Source organism: Littorina saxatilis, linkage group LG9, assembly GCF_037325665.1.
Source record: "Littorina saxatilis isolate snail1 linkage group LG9, US_GU_Lsax_2.0, whole genome shotgun sequence".
In the NCBI taxonomy this organism is placed as follows: Eukaryota; Metazoa; Mollusca; class Gastropoda; order Littorinimorpha; family Littorinidae; genus Littorina; species Littorina saxatilis.
The window spans coordinates 17833760-17855269 of NC_090253.1; the positions used below are offsets into that span (position 1 = coordinate 17833760).

At 40.5% G+C, this 21510-nt stretch overlaps 1 protein-coding gene across 1 annotated transcript; it reads left to right on the plus strand.

Moving 5' to 3' along the window:
* The first annotated feature begins 3766 nt into the window (after positions 1-3766).
* On the plus strand, positions 3767-21457 carry LOC138975458 (amine sulfotransferase-like). Its single transcript, XM_070348144.1, has 6 exons — positions 3767-3884; positions 9470-10068; positions 14392-14712; positions 17371-17474; positions 19858-20032; positions 20351-21457. Exons 2-6 carry the CDS (start codon positions 9879-9881, stop codon positions 20461-20463), a joined length of 903 nt encoding a protein of 300 aa, XP_070204245.1. The 5' UTR covers positions 3767-3884; positions 9470-9878; the 3' UTR covers positions 20464-21457.
* The last annotated feature ends 53 nt before the right edge of the window (positions 21458-21510 follow it).

Genomic DNA, 21510 nt, shown 5'->3' on the forward strand with positions numbered 1-21510 from the left:
GTGTGTGTGTGTGTGTGTGTGTGTGTGTGTGTGTGTGTGTGACTGCGCGTGTTTGTGTGTTCATGTGTGTATACATGGAAAGAGAGAATGCTTACTGTCCGCGGCTACAGGCTAAATATTTCGCCTCTTAAGGACATGTTTATGGGCTATATGCAAGGACTACTACAAGTGTAGTAGTCCTTGGCTATATGATAATTTGCGTTTTTACGCCCTCACGGCTTTTGATGATATACACAAGTGTATGCGTGCCGCATTGTATGTCTTATATCCAGGATTCGATTATAGATGTAGCAACATTCTCATTCTTTTCAGCTGTGGAATAAAAAACGCTCGCGCTGGACCCGAGTAGGCCTACTCTTCAGACTGGCTCGCTCAATAAATATAAAAAACGCTCGCGCTGGACCCGAGTACTCTTCAGACTGGCTCGCTCAATAAATATAAATGTTTGGAATGTCTGTGGTGTGAATGTTGGTTTCTGACCAGAAATGCAGATCTATCTCTGGCCGATTCATAGATTCAACCTACAAACTGCGACCTCATCTGTGATCAGATGGCCAAGCAATGCGTGAAATCTTTTATTCTAAAGCCTTATGGCTCGTTTCGACAAGCATTAAACGGATGAAATTAACCACATGCAGTTTATTCTTCAGAAAAATGCACACAAAAAATGGGTTGGGTTCGGTGATTTGTACATAAACGTCTTCCTCGCGATAGATTCGCTTATTATTTTGTCTTATGAAGCCGTCATCAACACGAACACAATGATTGCAGAAGCAAACTCTGTACCTACACGACCGAGACACAAGACTGATTATTTCACAGCTGCAATGAGAATAGAGAACAAAGACGTTTTGGGTAAGCTTACTCACGTCAAGTCTTAACTGACAAGCTAGGAACAGACGGAAAATTCCGAACAAAAGTAAATGACGTCAAAGTCTCTTTCGCTTTGCGTGTAACTTTGTCATGACGTATTTTTGTGTGACGCGTTCGGCTGTTCTATCAGGTCAATGGCTGCGTGTTGCCCCGCCGGTGTGAACTCCTCCTACGGCCAAGTCGTTTTTGTGGTTTATTTCGCATTTAGGTCCCAGGTAACATTATGAAGTTTTAATACGATCAATCGGACCTATTATCAAGTTAGTGTATCAACTTTTGAACGAACTGCGCCCAGTAGTTTCCCAGCAATAAGCTGTTAAGTGGAGAAAGACAGACAGACACACAATTAAAGTCTGCTGAGCCCTAGTACTAGCGTACTCGGGGATAACTTCCCTGTTTTAACGAAGGCCACAAAGTGTCTAATTGTTGGTTCAATTACTACTGTAATTATTGTCGTTGTTGTTTCCTGCTGGTTTAAATGTGGATATAGCCACTATCTAAAAAATCATTTTTTAAATGCTATTGTGAGCCTTCATGCCATTTTTACATTTAGTCAAGTTTTGACTAAATGTTTTAACATAGAGGGGGAATCGAGACGTGGTGTATGTGTGTGTGTCTGCCTGTCTGTCTGTGCGTGTGTGTGTGTAGAGCGATTCAGACCAAACTACTGGACCGATCTTTATGACATTTGACATGAGAGTTCCTGGGAATGATATCCCCGGACATATCTTTTCTTTTTTTCGATAAATACTTTTGATGACGTCATATCCGGCTTTTTTGTAAAAGTTGAGGCGGCACTGTCACACCCTCATTTTTCAATCAAATTGATTGAAATTTTTGTAAAGCAATCTTCGACAAAGGCCGGACTTCGGTATTGCATTTCAGCTTGGTGGCTTAAAAATTAATAATTAATGACTTTGTCATTAAAAATCTGAAAATTGTAATAATTTTTTTAATATAAAACGATCCAAATTTACGTTCATCTTATTCTACATCATTTCCTGATTCCAAATACATATAAATATGTTATACTTGGATTAAAAACAAGCTCTGAAAATTAAAAATATAAAAATTATGATCAAAATTAAATTTCCGAAATCGATTTAAAAACAATTTCATCTTATTCCTTGTCGGTTCCTGATTCCAAAAACATATTGATATGATATGTTTGGATTAAAAAAACGCTCAGAAAGTTAAAACGAAGAGAGGTAGAGAAAAGCGTGCTATGCAGCACAGCGAAACCACTACCGCGCTGAACAGGCTCGTCAGTTTCACTCCGTTTTGCACAAGCGGCGGACTACGGTCATTGTGAAAAAATGCAGTGCGTTCAGTTTCATTCTGTGAGTTCCACAGCTTGACTAAATGTAGTAATTTCGCCTTAAGCGACTTGTTCTTCTTTGTAACAACTAGGCTAGCATACTCGCACAATACTCTCTGGTTAAATGACACAGTTCGTTTGAATGGCTATTTAGCTTGCGTAAACCACACACCAGATTTCGTTGGGTTTTTTTTTACCCCTGAGCCATCATGGACCCGTGTCACATAGTTTCTCACAATTTAGTCATTTTTCTCACAATTTAGTCGTCAGTTTGTGATTTCAATGCGACTCGCTGTATCTGCAATAGCACGTTATTGTGTACCTCTGAATCTAAAATGCAACAAACGACTGCGAGTCACACGAACTTATCGGCGGCGGTTAGCTTCAAAGAAGCCAGAGATACGCAGAAAATTCGTCTGCTTGGGGAAACACGACCTTGCGTGACCTGTTTCCGGGTTCTCTTTTTTCAAACTTTCAAAACTTCGAATTGTACTGATCTTGTCTTGATGAAAAAAGAAATCTTGTATGATTTAAGAATGTTTGTGTTACAAGCTGTCAATTTATTATTTAGATTTTAAAAGATAGTTCTAGCGCCAAAACGAGGCGTCCGATTGTAGTGAGGACAATCCGGCTGGCCACGCACAAATAAATTCTTTGAAAAATGCTCGCTCTTTACGGAGGCCACCTAGGATGTTCTCAAGCGATGAGTGTTTAAACAAAAGGGTGTTTGTACTGTGTATAAAAGGCTGAAAGTGTCTGTGACCAGAAACTGATGGTTTAAGCGGCTGAATGTGCCTTTAAGTATTGCTGTAAATCCTCGATGACTTAGTGGGTATAGTCTTGACTCCGCGGAATGTTGAGCTTTACTGAGAACTTTATTAGCCTTGTGAATTCGATTCGTTCCCCTTATTATCTTTCGTCACTGAGAACCCCCTCGCCCCCCCCCCCCCCCCCCACCCCAACACACACTCTCTCTCTCTCCCTCTCTCTCCCTCACACACACACACACACACACACACACACACACAATTACACACACATGCACGCACGCACGCACACACACACACACACACACACACACACACACACGTTTACATCAGGAGGCCCCTAGCTCCGGGCAAGACAATTTTTTCTGGACAGTGTACCACAACATATTCATCGGGACTTGTGTACTAAGTCTATATAAAGTGATCTTTTTATCCAGGCCTTTTCTTTTCATTTCTTCTTTTTTTCGGATTTGTTTCTTTCCTTTGAGATTATTTTTCTTTCTCGAACAACCAATCAGGTTTCCTCTGAAATTCGCAGATCCCAGAAGAATTCCCTAGCCTGGCGACTCGTGGTGAACATCATCGGTTACAGGAGAATGATCGTGCCTTTCACGTGTGATATTTACATAAAATTAGCAAGCTGACACAGAATAATTAACACCGTATGAATTACTGTCTGGTCACATGACAATCTTGGGGGTTTTCTGATGTGAAAAATCACGACTGATATCATGAGAGGTATTGTCTTGTTGCGTATTTATGAATGCCCTCGAGCGTGATTTGTTCGTTGCATCAAAAGCGTGTTGCAGTTAGATCGGGCATGCCGGCTCCTTCGTTGATCCTCCGAAAGCTATCTTCGTTGATTAAACTCGACGGTCTTTTCGAGTGCTTCATTTAACGAGGTTGGACATGTGCCCCGGTATTAGGTAAGTGTTTGTTTGTTTGTGTGTTTGTTTGTTGTTTTGTTTGTATGTTGTTGGGTGGGATTGTTTGGTTTTTTGTGTGTGTGGAGGGGGGGCTTTGTTTTGTTTTGTATGTATGTGTGTGTTTGTTTGTGTGCGTGCGTGCGTGTGTGGGCGTGCGTGCATGTGTGTTTGTTGTGTGTGTGTGTGTGTGTGTGTGTGTGTGTGTGTGTGTGTGTGTGCGCACGAGCTGTTTTTCTTTGTTATAACAGTACCTTAGAACTGCCGATAAATTATTGAAGAACAATTAATTTTAGCTGAGAATTGCAAACCTAGCGGATTGAGTCATTAGAACTCCCAAGAAAAAAAATCACATGAAATGAATGAACAGATGTGCGAGCAAACAAACAAACTAAACTCATTTTAATTAACTGAACAGTTTGCAGATTAGGTCTCCAAATTTACTTGAAAGATTAACGGTTTTATTGCTACTTGACAGTAAATATAGTGTACATCAAAAGGAAAGACATATATGAGTATTCTTTGTTTTTGCCAACAACTATTGAGTTGTACCACGCCGTTGAGGTTCTATGAACTATTCTTTATAACATTTATTCGTTAACGTGTATTTCCGCAATTTGGACTCATTTTTACATTTAGTCAAGTTCTGACTAAATGTTTTAACATAGAGGGGGGAATCGAGACGAGGCTCATGGTGTATGTGTGTCTGTCTGTCTGTGTGTGTGTGTGTGTGTAGAGCGATTCAGACTAAACTACTGGACCGATCTTTATGAAATTTGACATGAGAGTTCCTGGGTATGATATCCTCAGACGTTTTTTTCATTTTTTTGATAAATGTCTTTGATGACGTCATATCCGGCTTTTCGTGAAAGTTGAGGCGGCACTGTCACGCCCTCATTTTTCAATGAAATTGATTGAAATTTTGGCCAAGCAATCTTCGACGAAGGCCGGACTTTGGTATTGCATTTCAGCTAGGAGGCTTAAAAATTAATTAATGACTTTGGTCATTAAAAATCTAAAAACTGTAATTAAAAATATTTTTGTATAAAACGATCTAAACATAATTTCATCTTATTTTTCATCATTTTCTGATTCCAAAAACATGTAAATATGTTATATTCGAATTAAAAACAAGCTCTGAAAATTAAAAATATAAAAATTATGATTAAAATTAAATTTACGAAATCGATTTTAAAACAATTTCATCTTATTCCTTGTCGATTCCTGATTCCAAAAACATATGATATGTTATGTTTTTATCAAAAGCAAGCTCAGAATATTAAAAAGAATAGAGATACAGAAAAGCGTGTTGTCCTTCTCAGCTTAACCAGTACCGCGCTATTTTGGCTAGTCAATTTCACTGCCTTTGCCACGAGCGGTGGACTGACGATGCTACGAGTATACGGTCTTGCTGAAAAAATACAGTGCGTTCAGTTTCATTCTGTGAGTTCGACAGCTTGACGAAATGTTGTATTTTTGCCTTACGCGACTTGTTAATTTCGTATAATTGAACATAGTGCTGTAGCCTGAAACTCTGTCGTGAAACACAGTTGGGATTGTTACATATGAACATGCCTGACTAATTTAATCACAAATAAAGTTATTCAAGCAGTTTGATTAGTTTTGATGAATTTTTAAATATTGCATTTCAGATTGAATATTGCATTTCACTGTTTATTATTTTTGGGCATGAGTTTAGTAAACTTTCTATTCTAGCGTTGCATCGTGTGGGGAGCTTGCCAGTGTTGATCAGAGACATTTAAGCTTTACCTCACGGCAAAGGCATTAGGGGCATGTCGATCATGCTATGGCCGACAGGGAATACTGTATTTTTGGTTGTCAGTTTTAAGTGCACATCGCACAGTTATATTTCTTTGCAGATTGAGCTGCAACAACAACTACACAACAAAAGCAACGCAAAAACGTTAACAAACAGTTAAAACTGATTAAACGAAATCCATTTTCAATGTTCCTGTCTCGCCATATGGTGACCTACATTTAAAGCGCTTTCATTGGTCGCCTCAGTCTTCCCATGGTTTTGCAACACACGTGACTGTCGTCCCTATTTCTGCCGTTGATTTTTTTCTTTTTCTTTTAGTTGCTTAACATCACGAAACCGATCGCATGATGTATCGTACGTTCCATTGTCGATGTTAAAGGTATACGTCCTCTTGTTCCCTCGGCACGGTCCTGTCACACAGAGTCTTCAGTTTAAGATTAAGCAGGCGACGGGCGCTCTGGCGTAGTGGATAAGACATCGGCCTCCTATTCGGAAGGTCGTGAGTTCAAATCCCAGCTGCGGCCGCCTGGTGGGTTAAGGGTGGAGATTTTTTCGATCTCCCAGGTCAACTTGTGTGCAGACCTGCTAGTGTCTTATCCCCCTTCGTGTGTACACGCAAGCACAAGACCGAGTGCGCACGGAAAAGACCCTGTAATCCATGTCAGACTTCGGTGGGTTATAGTAACACGAAAATACACCGCATGCTTCCTCCGAAATCGGCGTATGCTGCCTGAATGGCGGGGTAAAAACGGTCATACACGTAAAAATCCACTCGTGCAAAAACATGAGTAAACGTGGAAGTTTCAGCCCATGACCAAAGAAGAAGAAGAGATTGAGCAGGCAAAAGAGAAAAACAAAAACATTGTTTGCGCGATTCTGTCGCTGCACAATATCCCCGGGGATAGCAGCCCGACTTTCCTTGAGGCAATTCTCCAAGAACTATAAGATCATATACCAAATATACACAAGCACTTTAAAACATCGGACTAGCTATAGTTGGCAATAGAAAACACCTGCCCTCCCCACCCACTTACCTCCCCTATTCAAAGTTAAACATGGCGGTTTTTTGTTTGTCGTTAACTATGTGGACGACGGCGCTTTAAAATAACGTGTGTTACACATCCTGAAATATCAAGTAGTTATGCCTCCTGCCAAAAATTGAAGGGGTATCAACATAAAAATTGCGACTGAACGTTACTGTAAATAACTTTCCTACGCACTGATACATTCAAATAAACATTTTTTTGTGTCGTGTATGGCTTGTTAAGCGGAAAGATTTGTAAAGTTTGTTTTTATAAGTTGTTTAATAGCTTCTCACAGTTGTTTAGAAAATATGACTGCATGTGTTATTGCCTTTGTCACAGACACTGGATTCAAAGCTTACAATTAAACGTCATACCCACAAGCACGAACACTCCTCGCGTTCATACCTGCTATTTACAAATGTATCCGCTGATTTTATACCTTTCTATTCGTTCAAACAAATTTTATTCAAAACAACTCACGTGAAACAATCATTAACAAGACAGTAATTAGGACACGAACTCAAGCAGGAGCTTATAATTATTGCGTGGTATATGAATACATTTTTACTGAGCTTGTTGCACTTGAATGTTGCCATCAGGAGCTACTTTACCTCAGATCGTACTAGCGGGATGTGGGAATTAAACTGCTGCTTTAAAACATGCATCTGGTTGAAGTTAGACTGTACTGAATGCGAGTGCTGATGTTACAATTGATGCAGACCCCACCGCTGAATAAATCTTCCCCCATCACGTGAACTGACGAACTGCTATCAGATGTTGTGATCTTTTTATTCAATCTTGGGATGGCGTGATCTTCACCATACTCTCAAACTCCAGTCAATGTGTGCTATTAATAACTGAGATGTTATTTGTGTTTTAAACCGCCTGACACTGCGAGGCAATTTTCCTTGTTTTTATAAGGACATTAACATCTTTGAGTCTTGAGTCTATTTCAGGTTCAACTTATGAATGCGCCTCTTGTTCAGGCCAATAAAACAGGACTGAATTACGTCACTTAATATATGTATACACTATATACGGCACTTGTACAATTAATCGCAAAATCAAAGACTCATTATTGACTAAAGTAGGCGGGTAAGTCTTGACCCACACGCCAGAATTTTAATGGGTTTCTTCATCAACTCGCAGCCCAAAAAATCGATGATTTAAAATTATAATGCGTCCATGACTGATGGCTAGTGTCCTGCCAAGACATTTCCTACTACGGCCGGCGATTAAAATAGCCATGCAGTTTTTAAACTTGGGCTGGTACCGGGTCAGTTTTAAGGCTACGACAATGCATTTTGTAATTATTTTGTTGATCGGACATTAACCCCACCGTGTGCGCGAGCAGAGAGACAGAGAGAGAGAGAGAGAAGTCTGAAGTCTGAAGTCTGAATGTTTTAATGAGTAGGCCTTGGGCCCTTTTCGTGGAGATGAGCACATCTCAAGCACCAGCATACAAATGCACATAGTAAACAAAAACAAGAACATCCTACTCATTATATATATTCCTATTCCAATAATTCCGGTGTGCTTTTCACACACTTGCGCGTACATGGGTGTTTGTGTTTGCGTGTGGTCATATGAATGGTGTGTGTCTGTGAGTGTATGTTTACGAGCGCGTGTATGCTTTGTAAGGGAGTATCGCCCTGTTTCGTTTACGGATTACGGATTACGAATGGAAAGCGCCTTCATGACAAATGTAGAAAAACGTAGCAATAGCGGCTTACGAGTGTTTGAAAACAGCATGGTTAATTTAAACAATGATGGGATTCTAGTGTATTTTCGTGGAATATAATATTCTCTTAACTTAGCATATTTAGGGCATACTAAAACAAAGTGGACTTCATCTTCAACACTGCCACAACAAAATGGACAAGATAAATCAGCGGAGGTTGCATTTAAATTAAAGCGAAATCGATGCACTTTCAGAGGAGATACTCCCAATCTAAGTCTAATCAGAAGATTTCTAGCTTTAATATGTTTCAAATCACTTAAATAGTTGGATAATGTTAGGGTTGATTTGAAGGTTCTGTACAGAGAGAAACGTTCACTTCCTTGTACATTTTCAAGCCAGGTTTGCTTATAGGATGAAATAAGTGTTTCTTTAAATGCTGTTAGGAACGCCCTCCTATCGCCAACACCTTGGTTTTCCCATACTTCATCAAAACCGTACATGTACAGAGTGTAACAGATCGAGGAGGCCCATGTTTTCTTATTTTGTTCATGGAGATATTTCAGCATTTTATACGCCTTGCTCGGAAGGCGATGATGTGGCATCCTCAATATACGTAGCCAAAAACGAATGCATTTAACAAAGCTGTTTATAAACAAGGGGTACCTTCCCGTTTCTCCATAGACCATAGCATTTGGTGTTCTCACACTCGTATTCAAAAAACGTTTTAGTGCGAATAAATGAACTCTCTCTATAGGTGTATGGTCTGCTTCATCCCCCCAAACTTCGGCGCCATATGAGAGAGAGAGAGAGAGAGAGAGAGAGAGAGAGAGAGAGAGAGAGAGAGAGAGAGAGAGAGAGAGAGAGAGAGAGAGACAGACAGACAGACAGACAGACAGACAGACAGACAGACAGACAGACAGACAGACAGACAGACAGAGACAGAGACAGAGAGACAGAGACAGAGACAGAGACATGGAGATTTCTAGAGAATGAGACAGCCAGACAGACATAGAGGACCATACGGAACACGCAGCCCGTAAAAAATAAAATATGACTATACAAAATTTGCATCTGTTGAAAAATGTCTGTTCTTCCTCGCCAGGTAACGTCGGCATGCCGTCACCAAGAACTTCACGGACATGCTGTGAGCTCCTAGTACGTAGACACTACGTGACATCTTCCTCAGCGAAGTTAGATAAGCACTGATGGCAACGTATCGCCGTTTGTATTGACGTCATAACTGCAGTGACGTCACTATATCTTCGCAGTTTTTACGGTTTTAACATACATAATCCACGGTAGAGACGATCATATCACATCAAGCAGAACGACGTAATTATGTTTGCAAAAAAAGAGTTATAAAGATGCTTGACAATTTGTTTCAATGGTCTCAATCACTGCCTTCTTTGTTAGAATAAAATATTGAAAATAAATAAACCGCAATTCTACAGAAAAAATCCTTTTCAGTGATAATTTTGCCCGGTATCTACCCATACACAACAATTCACAAAATGACAGCTCAGCTGTTGAGGTTGGGTCATAAGTTGTTTGGCAAACAGTTTTTCCCTCTCGGGGAAGTCGAAGGACTGCCCCTACCGCCCGTGCAGCTGAGTATGGTGACGTGGCAGAAACAAATCGATGACGTCAGAAAACTGGAGCTACGTGACGATGACATCATTCTGTGCGCTTATCCGAAAGCAGGTAAACTAGCTTGCCTACTTCGATTTGGACGACTTTGGATATATGCATTGGGTTATCAATGCGATAAGCTGTTCGTGTTCTTTGTTACTGTTTCCTCCTCTCCTTCTTCTGTCATTTTCTTGTCTTCTTTTTCAAATTAAAAAGAGATACATGTAATCATTAATTGTTGTCTCATCATGTGTGTGTTTATGAATAGAATGTTGTTTAAACCAATCATCAATTCAAACTGGTCAGGTCGGAGCTCACTTTCCTCGTTCTTGGCTAAAAAAACAAAAACAAAAACACCACCCATTGCCTGTAAAATATAATGTCCATGGTGCTAGCCACCAGGCAATGCGGATAACGTAACCTTAAGATAAGATTTTCAAGAGGCAAGAGTCTCAAACTGGTGGTACATATACAGAGCCTATGAACTTGACACAGAAAATAAAGGTCTTAGGATGGGCAAGTCTTAAATCAGGGGGGCTCTTATCGTTCTAGTAGCAGGCACTCATTGGTTGTAGTAACTCCATGCTGTTGGCAAGCGAGGCGGACTGCGAACCTCTTACCATTAAGAAAAAGCCTTTCTGTGATAACAGGTGCTTTATTGTAATGGGCCGGTGGTGATGCATTGAAGAAAAGATCCCGTGTAGGCTACATCAGAGTAGCCCTCTTAGTCTAGGCCACTTATGATTTCACCTCACAATAATGATCATAGAATTCATTTATATCAAAATGCACAGTACCAACCAAGAAAAAACACATATGAAAAGTCCCGGTGAGAAACTGGAAAAAAATTTTTTTTCAGGCTTTTTCGATATTTAAACAAATAAATGCAAAAGAAATTAGCAATTTCTTGGAAAAAAATGAGAACCCTATCATGCTGCATATCAAATGAAAGGGCTTGAGCTGAATAACAAGAATATGAAGCTAAAATCCATTTCCGGTCAAATGCAGATGAAATATTCAGTAAGAACGTTATTTCCCGCGGTAACGGTGATCATATCTGATGACGAAAAGCATCATATCAAAGAAAATCCCTTACATGATGCATAATTCAACCTAGATACCTATCTGACTCCATTTCTACAGTCCTAGTGACTCCTACCTCAAATATTAGTCTCCTCCTCCTCTTCATCCATGGGAAGCATCGAAATGAGGCAACTCAGTATTCCACGGCACTGTCCACAGGCAGTTGTGCAGCTAAGGCCGACCTTCCGGCAACTACAGCGTTGTGAGGAACAGTCAGTTGTGCAACCACATCTGATGATGTTCATTAACTCCTCAGGGGCTAGAGGAATGTCAGTGTGAACAGGAAGCAGCTGTCCCCGCTGAAGCTGAAACCCCCATTCCTCAGGCATGAGCTCCAGACTGGTACCCAAACAAGCCCACTCCTGAACCTGGTAAATGACCCTGTAGGAGTGGTACTTGGCTGCAGCTGAAGTAGGAGGCAGGACTTTTGGCTGAACTTGTTTAGAGCCGGTGGACACTTTCTCGTGGTACTTTACCAGCCGAAGCTTGTCAAGAGTCTCACCATCATTTCCTTTGTAGATGTCGACTAACAGACTTTTCTCTCCTGTCTCTGCAATCATCTGGTGATCCGAATTAGTCTGCAGGAAAACCTTGGCACTATTTTCAAACAGTTTGTTCTTTTGTTGCAGTCTCTTCACTGGGACACATTTTCTGACACTGAAAGGCCGAGAAGTTGTGTCACAGACACTAAATGCATGCGTGAATAAGATATTCTTGCACACATTGGGGCCAAGACGGCTCTGCGTTCTTCTGATGTCCCAAAGTCTTGTTGTACTTGCCCTGCTCGGGGAGAAGAACACATCCTTCTTGTCTGACTTGACATGAAACAGAAGAAGAATGAGTAGGTCTGTGTCTTCCCCAACAACATAGTGTATTCTACGGCAGACTGAAGTGCGACCTGAACTATGACACAGTCAGCATCCTCCTGAGCATGCTGCACCGGAATACCATTCTCCTCCAAGCAATTGCCAACAAGATGAATGAACCGCTGTTTGTTGGTGGTGTTGGAGAGGAACTCCTCCTTCTTCTCTGAGAGCAACATGTCAGGAGTGAACTGCACGTCACGGCCAGGCAGGGTGCGTCTTTGAACATGGGCCATGTCTTTGGTCGAAGGGCCCCCAAAATACCCATCAAAGACGACTGTTGCAAGAGGGTATGAGTTCTTCACATACTCAACATACCTCTCAGCCAAGTGCTTGTAGGATGTGCCTCTCAGCCAAGACAGTTGATGAATTAAAGAGCCCCCATCAAGGATGTAGTGAACATCTTTGGTTCTCAACATTTCCTGCTGGCAGCCTTCACTGGCATCTCACAAGTGCTTTGCCAAGAGGTGTTTGCTGGATTCTCGCATGAACCCGCTGTCGTCAAACAAGGATGAGGGCAGGGCTGTCAGTTCATGCTGGAAAATGTCTTCGAGCTTGGACAAGTCGCCACCAGCAACATGGAGAAGGCGCTGGAAAAGCAGCTGTGGATCTACGCTGACTCACTCACCTCCAATCTTGACAGTGGGTTTGGTGCTCATGGTCACAGCCTCCTCCTTTTTCTTGAAACTGACCGCTGACACTGCTTGGCCTGTCATTGTCTGGAGAATTCGATGCCCAATCACTTTGGCACTGTCCACGTTAGCAGATGTGTCTGATGTCAGGCCAGTTGCTATGCAGACAAGTTGGTGTCCCTCCGTCTCAAAAGGGTTAGTTAGTTAGCTATCTTTTGCTTTTCGGGTCCAGCGGACCCTAATAGGCCAAATCTGGACCCCACAAGTTAATCAGTACACATATTTAGATTTAAGACAATTCTAATACACAAAATCAGTAACGTCACCCGAAGGCAACAAAAAAGTCAAAGCACAATCTCAAAAGGGTTTCTTTGTAGAACGTATCTAACTATAGTGCCGGTGTAACACGAAATTTTTACTCCACGAAAAATTTACTCCGGAGTAAATATTTCGTACGAAATTCTTACTCCGAGTACACTTTTCGTACGAGAAAAGAACTCCCCAAGGCACGAAAAAAGTACTCCCTCCACGAAATTTTTACTCCCCATTTTTTTTACTTCCAGTAAAAATCTCGTACACAAAAATGGGATGCGGGCGAAGGGATAATGCCAATAAGTGATCTCGCGCACACGAATGTCGCGCTACCCTCCCTCCACCCCTTCCACCACCAAGACTAACAGGGGACAAGGGAGTAACAATTTCGTACACCTGGCATGGGAGGTTAAATTGCTCGTGTTGGGGTGAAGTAATTTATTCGTTATTGACTCGTCAGGGGAGTAACATTTTTGTACGAAATGTTTATTCGGAACTCACCTGTTTTGGGGAGTAATTTTCTCGTGCAATGGGGGAGTGCTTTTTTGTGAAGGGAGTAACTTTTTCGTACGAAATGTTTACTCCGGAGTAAAAATCTCGTGGGAGTAATTTTCTCGTGTTACACCGGTGTCCTTGTCATCTTTCCGCTGTCTTGCCTCCGTGAGATCTTTGTGATGTTCAGTGTTTGAGTCACCATGGGTGAAGGATACCATCCACTGGTTCACTGCAGCGCAAGACGGCATGGAGAGCAACCAAACAAGCCGCCGGAGTTCACCCATTCCCCTGCCTCTCGTGAGCCCGCCACTTGACTTGAGGGAACACATCAAAGTCTGCTCTATCGTCAGATCGCATGACAGTCCCGCCCAAAAACGTTGACTCCGTCGGATGACATGATGTCCAGCCATGAAGTCCCTGTACACGTCGGGGTGTGTCTCGGACAACTGCATCATCTGTTGGAGGTATAACCTTGCGGACTTGGCATATAGGCGATGACCAGAACCAGCAAAAAATGGCAGCATCATTGAAACAGCTGACAGGTGAAGCTGAAAATTACCCGTTCTCTCTGCTTTGATGGCAGTTTGCAGAAGTCCAACCATTTCAATGTAGAGCAGCCAAAGCTTGCTGGTTCTGCTTTTGCAAGCCTCTTTGAGTGTTTGAACCTTGTCCACAATGCGACCTACAGCTGAATCAGCAGCGGCCTCCTTGGCGTCAGCGGACGCAGGAGATGACGTGAGCTTACATGGTTTGATGTGGGATGTTTGGGGGAGCTGCGTGTGTGTGTGTGTGTGTGTGTGTGTGTGTGTGTGTGTGTGTGTGTGTGTGTGTGTGTGTGTGTGTGTCTCTCTATTTTCCTGCTTAAATGTGAATATTTTTTTGAACAGCTGATCAAGAACACAACAGAGAATAAGATCGATGTTGAGTAGGTCTCGGATCATCCCCATGGGTTCTCGAAACAAGAACCGTCAACAACCAGCCAACCGACTCTTTTTTCCACTGTTTCGCAGGCACGCACTGGCTGTGGGAAATCATCTCCATGCTGCTGGCAGGCGAAGCGGACTACGAACCACGCGCCAAGGAGCTTCTCATGCTGGACGTGACTCCGGTCAAGAAGCTCCGCAAGCTGCCCGGGCCACGCGTGCTCAACACGCACCTGCCCTTCTCCATGCTGCCCGCGTGCAACATGCGCGCGCGGCGCGTGAAGGTGGTGCACGTGTACCGCAACCCGCGTGACGTCATGGTGTCGATGTACTATCACCTGAGGCAGTTCAGCCTTGTGCAGACTGAAAGCTTGCATCAGTTCTGCAAGGCTTTCCTCGCTGGCACAGGTACGTCAACATCCGTTTTTAACATTCAGATTATTTCAAATCACGGTGGGAGAAAGGTGACACCATTCACAGTGATAAATCTTTCGAAAATGACCAAATTTGAAGTGCCCTTTTTGTGGAATTTGAGGATGAAATTAAATATTTGCAACATCCCTGAGGTTGTGAGAACTCTACAAGAAAAAAACCAACTGAATCTGGACACACCATTTGCACGGGATGCATCTGACTTTCATTGTTCCCTGACTCAGACTTTCTTTTCCTTCATGTTTACATCTCAAAACGCACGTCAAATTGCCGTAATTTAGGCTTCAACAAAGTCACATATTTCTTTGTTTATTTGTTTTTGCTCATTGTGTTTTGTTTTCTAAATCCGGATTAAACTGAACTTGAATTGCAAAAGTCGCTGAGTGGCTTAGTAAAGTTGTCATACAAAAGATACACACTGATTAGCCTAAATATCAATACATAAATAAATAAATAGATAAAAAAAATAATCAAAAGTAACTAAATGAATAAATAAACAAGAATACATAAATGAATAAATAATTTATCATGATAAATAAATGAATGAATTGATAAAGAAATGAACAAATGATAAATGAATAAATAAATAATTTTTTAAAAAGTACGCTTACCGTCACATGCCTCACATACAGAAACAAGGTCGGCAGGAAAAACAAGTCGCGTAAGGCGAAAATACAACATTTAGTCAAGCTGTCGAACTCACAGAATGAAACTGAACGCAATGCAATTTTTCAGCAAGACCGTATACTCGTAGCATCGTCAGTCCACCGCTCGTGACAAAGGCAGTGAAATTGACAAGAAGAGCGGGGTAGTAGTTGCGCTGAGAAGGATAGCACGCTTTTCTGTACCTCTCTTCGTTTTAACTTTCTGAGCGTGTTTTTAATCCAAACATATCATATCTATATGTTTTTGGAATCAGGAACCGACAAGGAATAAGATGAAAGTGTTTTTAAATCGATTTCGGAAATTTTACTTTGATAATAATTTTAATATTTTTAATTTTCAGAGCTTGTTTTTAATCCGAATATAACATATTTATATGTTTTTGGAATCAGAAAATGATGAAAAATAAGATGAACGTAAATTTGGATCGTTTTATAAAAAAATAATTTTAATTACAATTTTCAGATTTTTAATGACCAAAGTCATTAATTAATTTTTAAGCCACCAAGCTGAAATGCAATACCGAAGTCCGGCCTTTGTCGAAGATTGCTTGGCCAAAATTTCAATCAATTTGATTGAAAAATGAGGGTGTGACAGTGCCGCCTCAACTTTTACAAAAAGCCGGATATGACGTCATCAAAGACATTTATCGAAAAAATTAAAAAAATGTCCGGGGATGTCATACCCAGGAACTCTCATGTCAAATTTCATAAAGATCGGTCCAGTAGTTTACTCTCAATCGCTCTACACACACACACACACACACACACACACACACACACACACACACACACACACACACACATACACCACACCCTCGTCTCGATTCCCCCCTCTACGTTAAAACATTTAGTCAAAACTTGACTAAATGTAACAAGTCGCGTAAGGCGAAATTACTACATTTTGTCAAGCTGTGGAACTCACAGAATGAAACTGAACGTAGTCCGCCGCTAGTGCAAAAGGCAGTGAAAGTGACAAGCCTTTTGGCGCAGCAGCGGTTGCGCTGTGCTTCATTGCACGCTTTACTGTACCTCTCTTCGTTTTAACTTTCTGAGCGTGTTTTTAATCCAAACATATCATATCTATATGTTTTTGGAATCAGGAACCGACAAGGAATAAGATGAAATTGTTTTTAAATCGATTTCGGAAATTTAATTTTGATCATATTTTTTATATTTTTTTATTTTCAGAGCTTGTTTTTCATCCAAATATAACATATTTATATGTTTTTGGAATCAGAACATGATAAAGAATAAGATTAACGTAAATTTGGATCGTTTTATAAATGTTTTTTTTTTTTTACAATTTTCAAATTTCTAATGACCAAAGTCATTTAATCAATTTTTAAGCCACCAAGCTGAAATGCAATACCGAAGTCCGGCCTTCGTCGAAGACTGCTTGGCCAAAATTTCAATCAATTTGATTGAAAAATGAGGGTGTGACAGTGCCGCCTCAACTTTTACAAAAAGCCGGATTTGACGTCATCAAAGACATTTATCGAAAAAAAGAAAATAATGTCCGGGGATATCATACCCAGGAACTCTCATGTCAAATTTCATAAAGATCGGTCCAGTAGTTTAGTCTGAATCGCTCTACACACACACACACACACACACACACGCACACACACACACACACATACACCACGACCCTCGTCTCGATTCCCCCCTCGATGTTAAAACATTTAGTCATAACTTGACTAAATGTAAAAAAGAAGAATTTCTTCAGTTCTGTGCTCTCTCAATGTCGCTCTCGCTTTCTTTCGCTCGTTAGAAAACATTCAAGGCTAGCGGGAAAAAACAGGATAGATTTTGTTGCAGTAAACAAATGAAATGTATCCAATGTCCACCTTCCACCACATCGGGTTCACACAGCGACTTGAATTATTTAGTAAATACGTACTAGCATTGTAGCTTAGTAGCATCCATCGAGTTGAAATGCTTTTTGGACGAGTTTCTTGCTTTGTTTCAGTGATGTACGGTCACTACGCCCACTACCTGAATCAGATGGACACTTTCATCAAACAGAATGCTGATTTGCCAGTGTTCAATATATCATACGAGGAAATGAAGCAGGTATAAGGTTACAGCGTGTGCGTGTCGAACGGCAAACTCTCAAGAAACAGCCTTCCTTTCACTTGTTGATTGTGCAGAGTGCATTTATTTTTACATTAAAATTTTAGTCAAGTTTTGACTAAATGTTTTAACATAGAGGGGGAATCGAGACGAGGGTCGTGGTGTATGTGTGTGTGTCTGTCTGTCTGTGCGTGTGTGTGTGTAGAGCGATTCAGACCAAACTACTGGACTGATCTTTATGAAATTTGACATGAGAGTTCCTGGGAATGATATCCCCGGACATGTTTTTCTTTTTTTCGATAAATACTTTTGATGACGTCATATCCGGCTTTTTGTAAAAGTTGAGGCGGCACTGTCACACCCTCATTTTTCAATCAAATGGATTGACATTTTTGTAAAGCAATCTTCCACGAAGGCCGGACTTCGGTATTGTATTTCAGCTTGGTGGCTTAAAAACTAATTCATGACTTTGGTCATTAAAAATCTGAAAATTGTAATAATTTTTTATTTTTATATAAAACGATACAAATTTACGTTAATCTTATTTTACATCATTTCCTGATTCCAAAAACATATAAATATGTTATATTTGGATTAAAAACAAGCTCTGAAAATTAAAAATATAAAAATTATGATCAAAATTAAATTTCCGAAATCGATTTAAAAACAATTTCATCTTATTCCTTGTCGGTCTCTGATTCCAAAAACATATATATATGATATGTTTGGATTAAAAACACGCTCAGAAAGTTAAAACGAAGAGAGGTACAGAAAAGTGTGCTATGCAGCACAGCGAAACCACTACCGCGCTGAACAGGCTCGTCAGTTTCACTCCGTTTTGCACAAGCGGCGGACTATGGTCATTGTGAAAAAATGCAGTGCGTTCAGTTTCATTCTGTGAGTTCCACAGCTTGACTAAATGTAGTAATTTCGCCTTACGCGACTTGTTTATTGTTGTTGTTATTGTTGATGTTGATGTTCTTGTTGTCGATGTTTTTGATGTTATTTTGTTTGCTTGATCGATTTCGCATATTAATACAGGTGTCAGTCACAAAATTAATTCTGCAAAATAAAAATAAAAATAGTTTGCACTGAAGGTAGTCAAAAAGGCAGATGTAACATGTAGCGCTTTTCGTGTCAGTGATGACGTCATCAAGGAGCACTGTCTTGGCAGTACATCTTGATACGCAATCTACTCAACAGTTAGTGAGAATTTTTCCGTATCAAACGCAGGTTCAACAGAACACCATCATAAAGTAGAAACTGATCGGTAATTAAATGCCTGCACGCTCGCCGGTTGAGGCCCTGCAATGGGCGGCACATGAACTCAACGCCCGGTAAAAGTGAACCAATTTTCAGGCATGTAGCATTCTACTGATTGTAAATAGCATTATTTTGTAAACCAATAGTGTCGAATGCGCAGACGTCTCTGTCGACTGGCATCTTAACAAGAAGAAAGTCGCGCGGTTTTCGGTAGCTTACTTTTCCGTCCGTGACATGAAAAGTGCTGCATCTTTTATCTGCCGTTACCTTTTGGTATATAAAGTGTCCACGGATGCTCGCATTCAACACAAAAGTCTGAGCAGATCTGTGAGTATTAACATGATTAATAATTATGACGGAAAGAAAATTATCTTTGAATTGGTGAACGGAACATGAAGGACTTTAACAGTTTAGATAAAGATGAGCACGCTGCTCCACGTGACGTGATAACGATAAAACGAAGCGCCATAAATAACCGGTAAGATTTCAACACCTCGAAAAATAAGAAGCTCGCTGAATGTCCAGGAATAGGTTCAAATCTTCCGTGCTCATGCACTTCACTGTAATGTTTGTGATGATGCCCATAAAGGCACTGGATTTTGACATTTCGATATTTACCGAATTTACTAATAGTGAACAAAGCTGTGCTTTGTAGCTAAAAATGTTTTAGGGAAGAGTTTGACCGACAAAAAAACAAGCAAATTAAACTGGGGCATTGAAGTTTACAGAAGAGGCACGGTATCATAGTACCTGTTGTCGGAATCGCGTTTTAAGTTGTTTATCTAATGTACGTGTTTCCGCCTGTGTGTGTGTGTGTGTGTGTGTGTGTGTGTGTGTGTGTGTGTGTTTGTGTGTGTTAGTGCGTGTGTATGTGTGCGCGTGTGTGTGTATGCATGTACATGTGTGTAATTGTGTGTGTGTGTGTATTTGGTTGTGTGTGTGTGTGTGTGTGTGTGTGTGTGTGTGTGTGGTTGTTTGTGTGTGTGTGTGTACGTGTGTTGAGGCAAACGTTTAGACCAAGACAATTGGGTTTTTTTGCTCGGCTTCGTCTTTGCGTATGTTTTCTCCACAATTTTTAAAAGCTTTTTATTTATGATCTCGCGTTTTGTTCTATTTCAAGAATCCACACAGCATCGTGAGAAAACTAGCGGAGTATCTGGAAGTGAACACATCAGAAGCTCTGATCGCAGACATCGTGGAGGCATGCACCTTTAACAAGATGAAAAAGGTGGATGAAGCCAAGGAACAGATCCGATTTCTTGGCCTGGAACTTGGACAGAAGCTATACAGAAAAGGTAAAAAAAAATATTTTAAAAAAAAGAATAGAGAAAAGAGAAAAAAAATGTTGTGAACGTCATTAAACTCGTATTGCTTTCTGTACTGGTAAACAATGCTGAATTTATTTCGTTTAATTATGACAGACGTATTCAGCAAAAAAAATCCAAATCTCCATAGGAAGCAGTCAGGCTGTTACATATCGGTGTGTATCCAAAAGAAATAGTGCTTTTATCCCAACAATTCTGCGGCGGTTAACACGATCGTAGGCCCAACGACGAAGGAAGATACATGTAACCTTACACTAATTGCTTTCTGTTTTGTTTGTTCACTAACAGGTGAGGTGGGCGACTGGGGAAACCACCTGAACGAGGAGGAAGCTGATACCTTTGATAGAGAATTCCAGAAGGATCTACAAACAGGCCGGTTTCAGTTTCAGTACACAATCTGATCACAGTGTTTCTTAGGGATATGTTTTACAAATTGCTGTTATTTGCCTTGGGTGTTTGATTGTTTTGTTTCTATTGTTTTCCTCAGGTGTTTGCTTTTGAATGTTTTTTTTTAATTTATTTTTTATTTTTCATTTGTTGTTGTTTGTTCTTGATTGTTTGCTTTATTTTTTACCGTTTCTTTTGACTCCCTTCGTAAATAACTTATATGTTTCTTTTCCGTGGACAGTTCCAGACGACTAGCCTCGTTAAGGTCAAAACGATGTCTGATTGTTTTTACTTCGATTTAAGAATAAGTTAAAGTAATTTTCATGTACGCAGAGTGTTCTATGTGGCCTTACCCGATTTCTGTGAAGACGGTTGTTTGATCGGAAAAGCCAGCAGAAGCATTTGTTGATTTCATGATCTCGGCAACTGTTTTGCGAACTTACATGACAACATGGACTATATACACTAATTTGTTTCGCAGTTTGGTTTGTGTAAATACATCAGAGATGAAATTGTTAAAAGAATTGCCCGAAAGCATGCCCCGTCGGGAACAAATGTCAAAATAAATAACGTAAAATCGTTCAATCTGGTGCAATCTGTGGATTTCACGAATGATCTTTGGCCTTTGATGAATGACGGAAATACCAACTGGGAATCGCGGAGAAATATAATGCCTTTTGATAATACAACAGTCTGAATAATGCTCAACTCAATGTTTAGCTTTGTGTTTCTTTTTCACTAAGACGTTTTTCTTCTTCTTGTTTTGTTTTGCGTTCATGTGTTTCTGATATATGTGAAAAGAAGCTGATACTGTTTTGAGGATCAAGGACTCTCATTGTTTATTCCATGCCTTCTTTGTCTGGGTCGATTTTTGTGGTAGCGAGTGTTTGTCAGCGAAAACGTCATCGTTAACATGTGCCTAATATGGTTTCATATCCCACTTCGAGTAAATAAGTGTTGATATAATAATCTTCACATTTTTTTTTATATCGCGCGGTATTGAACATTACCAGGAATAAAAAAAAATCTTCACACACACACACACACACACACACACACAC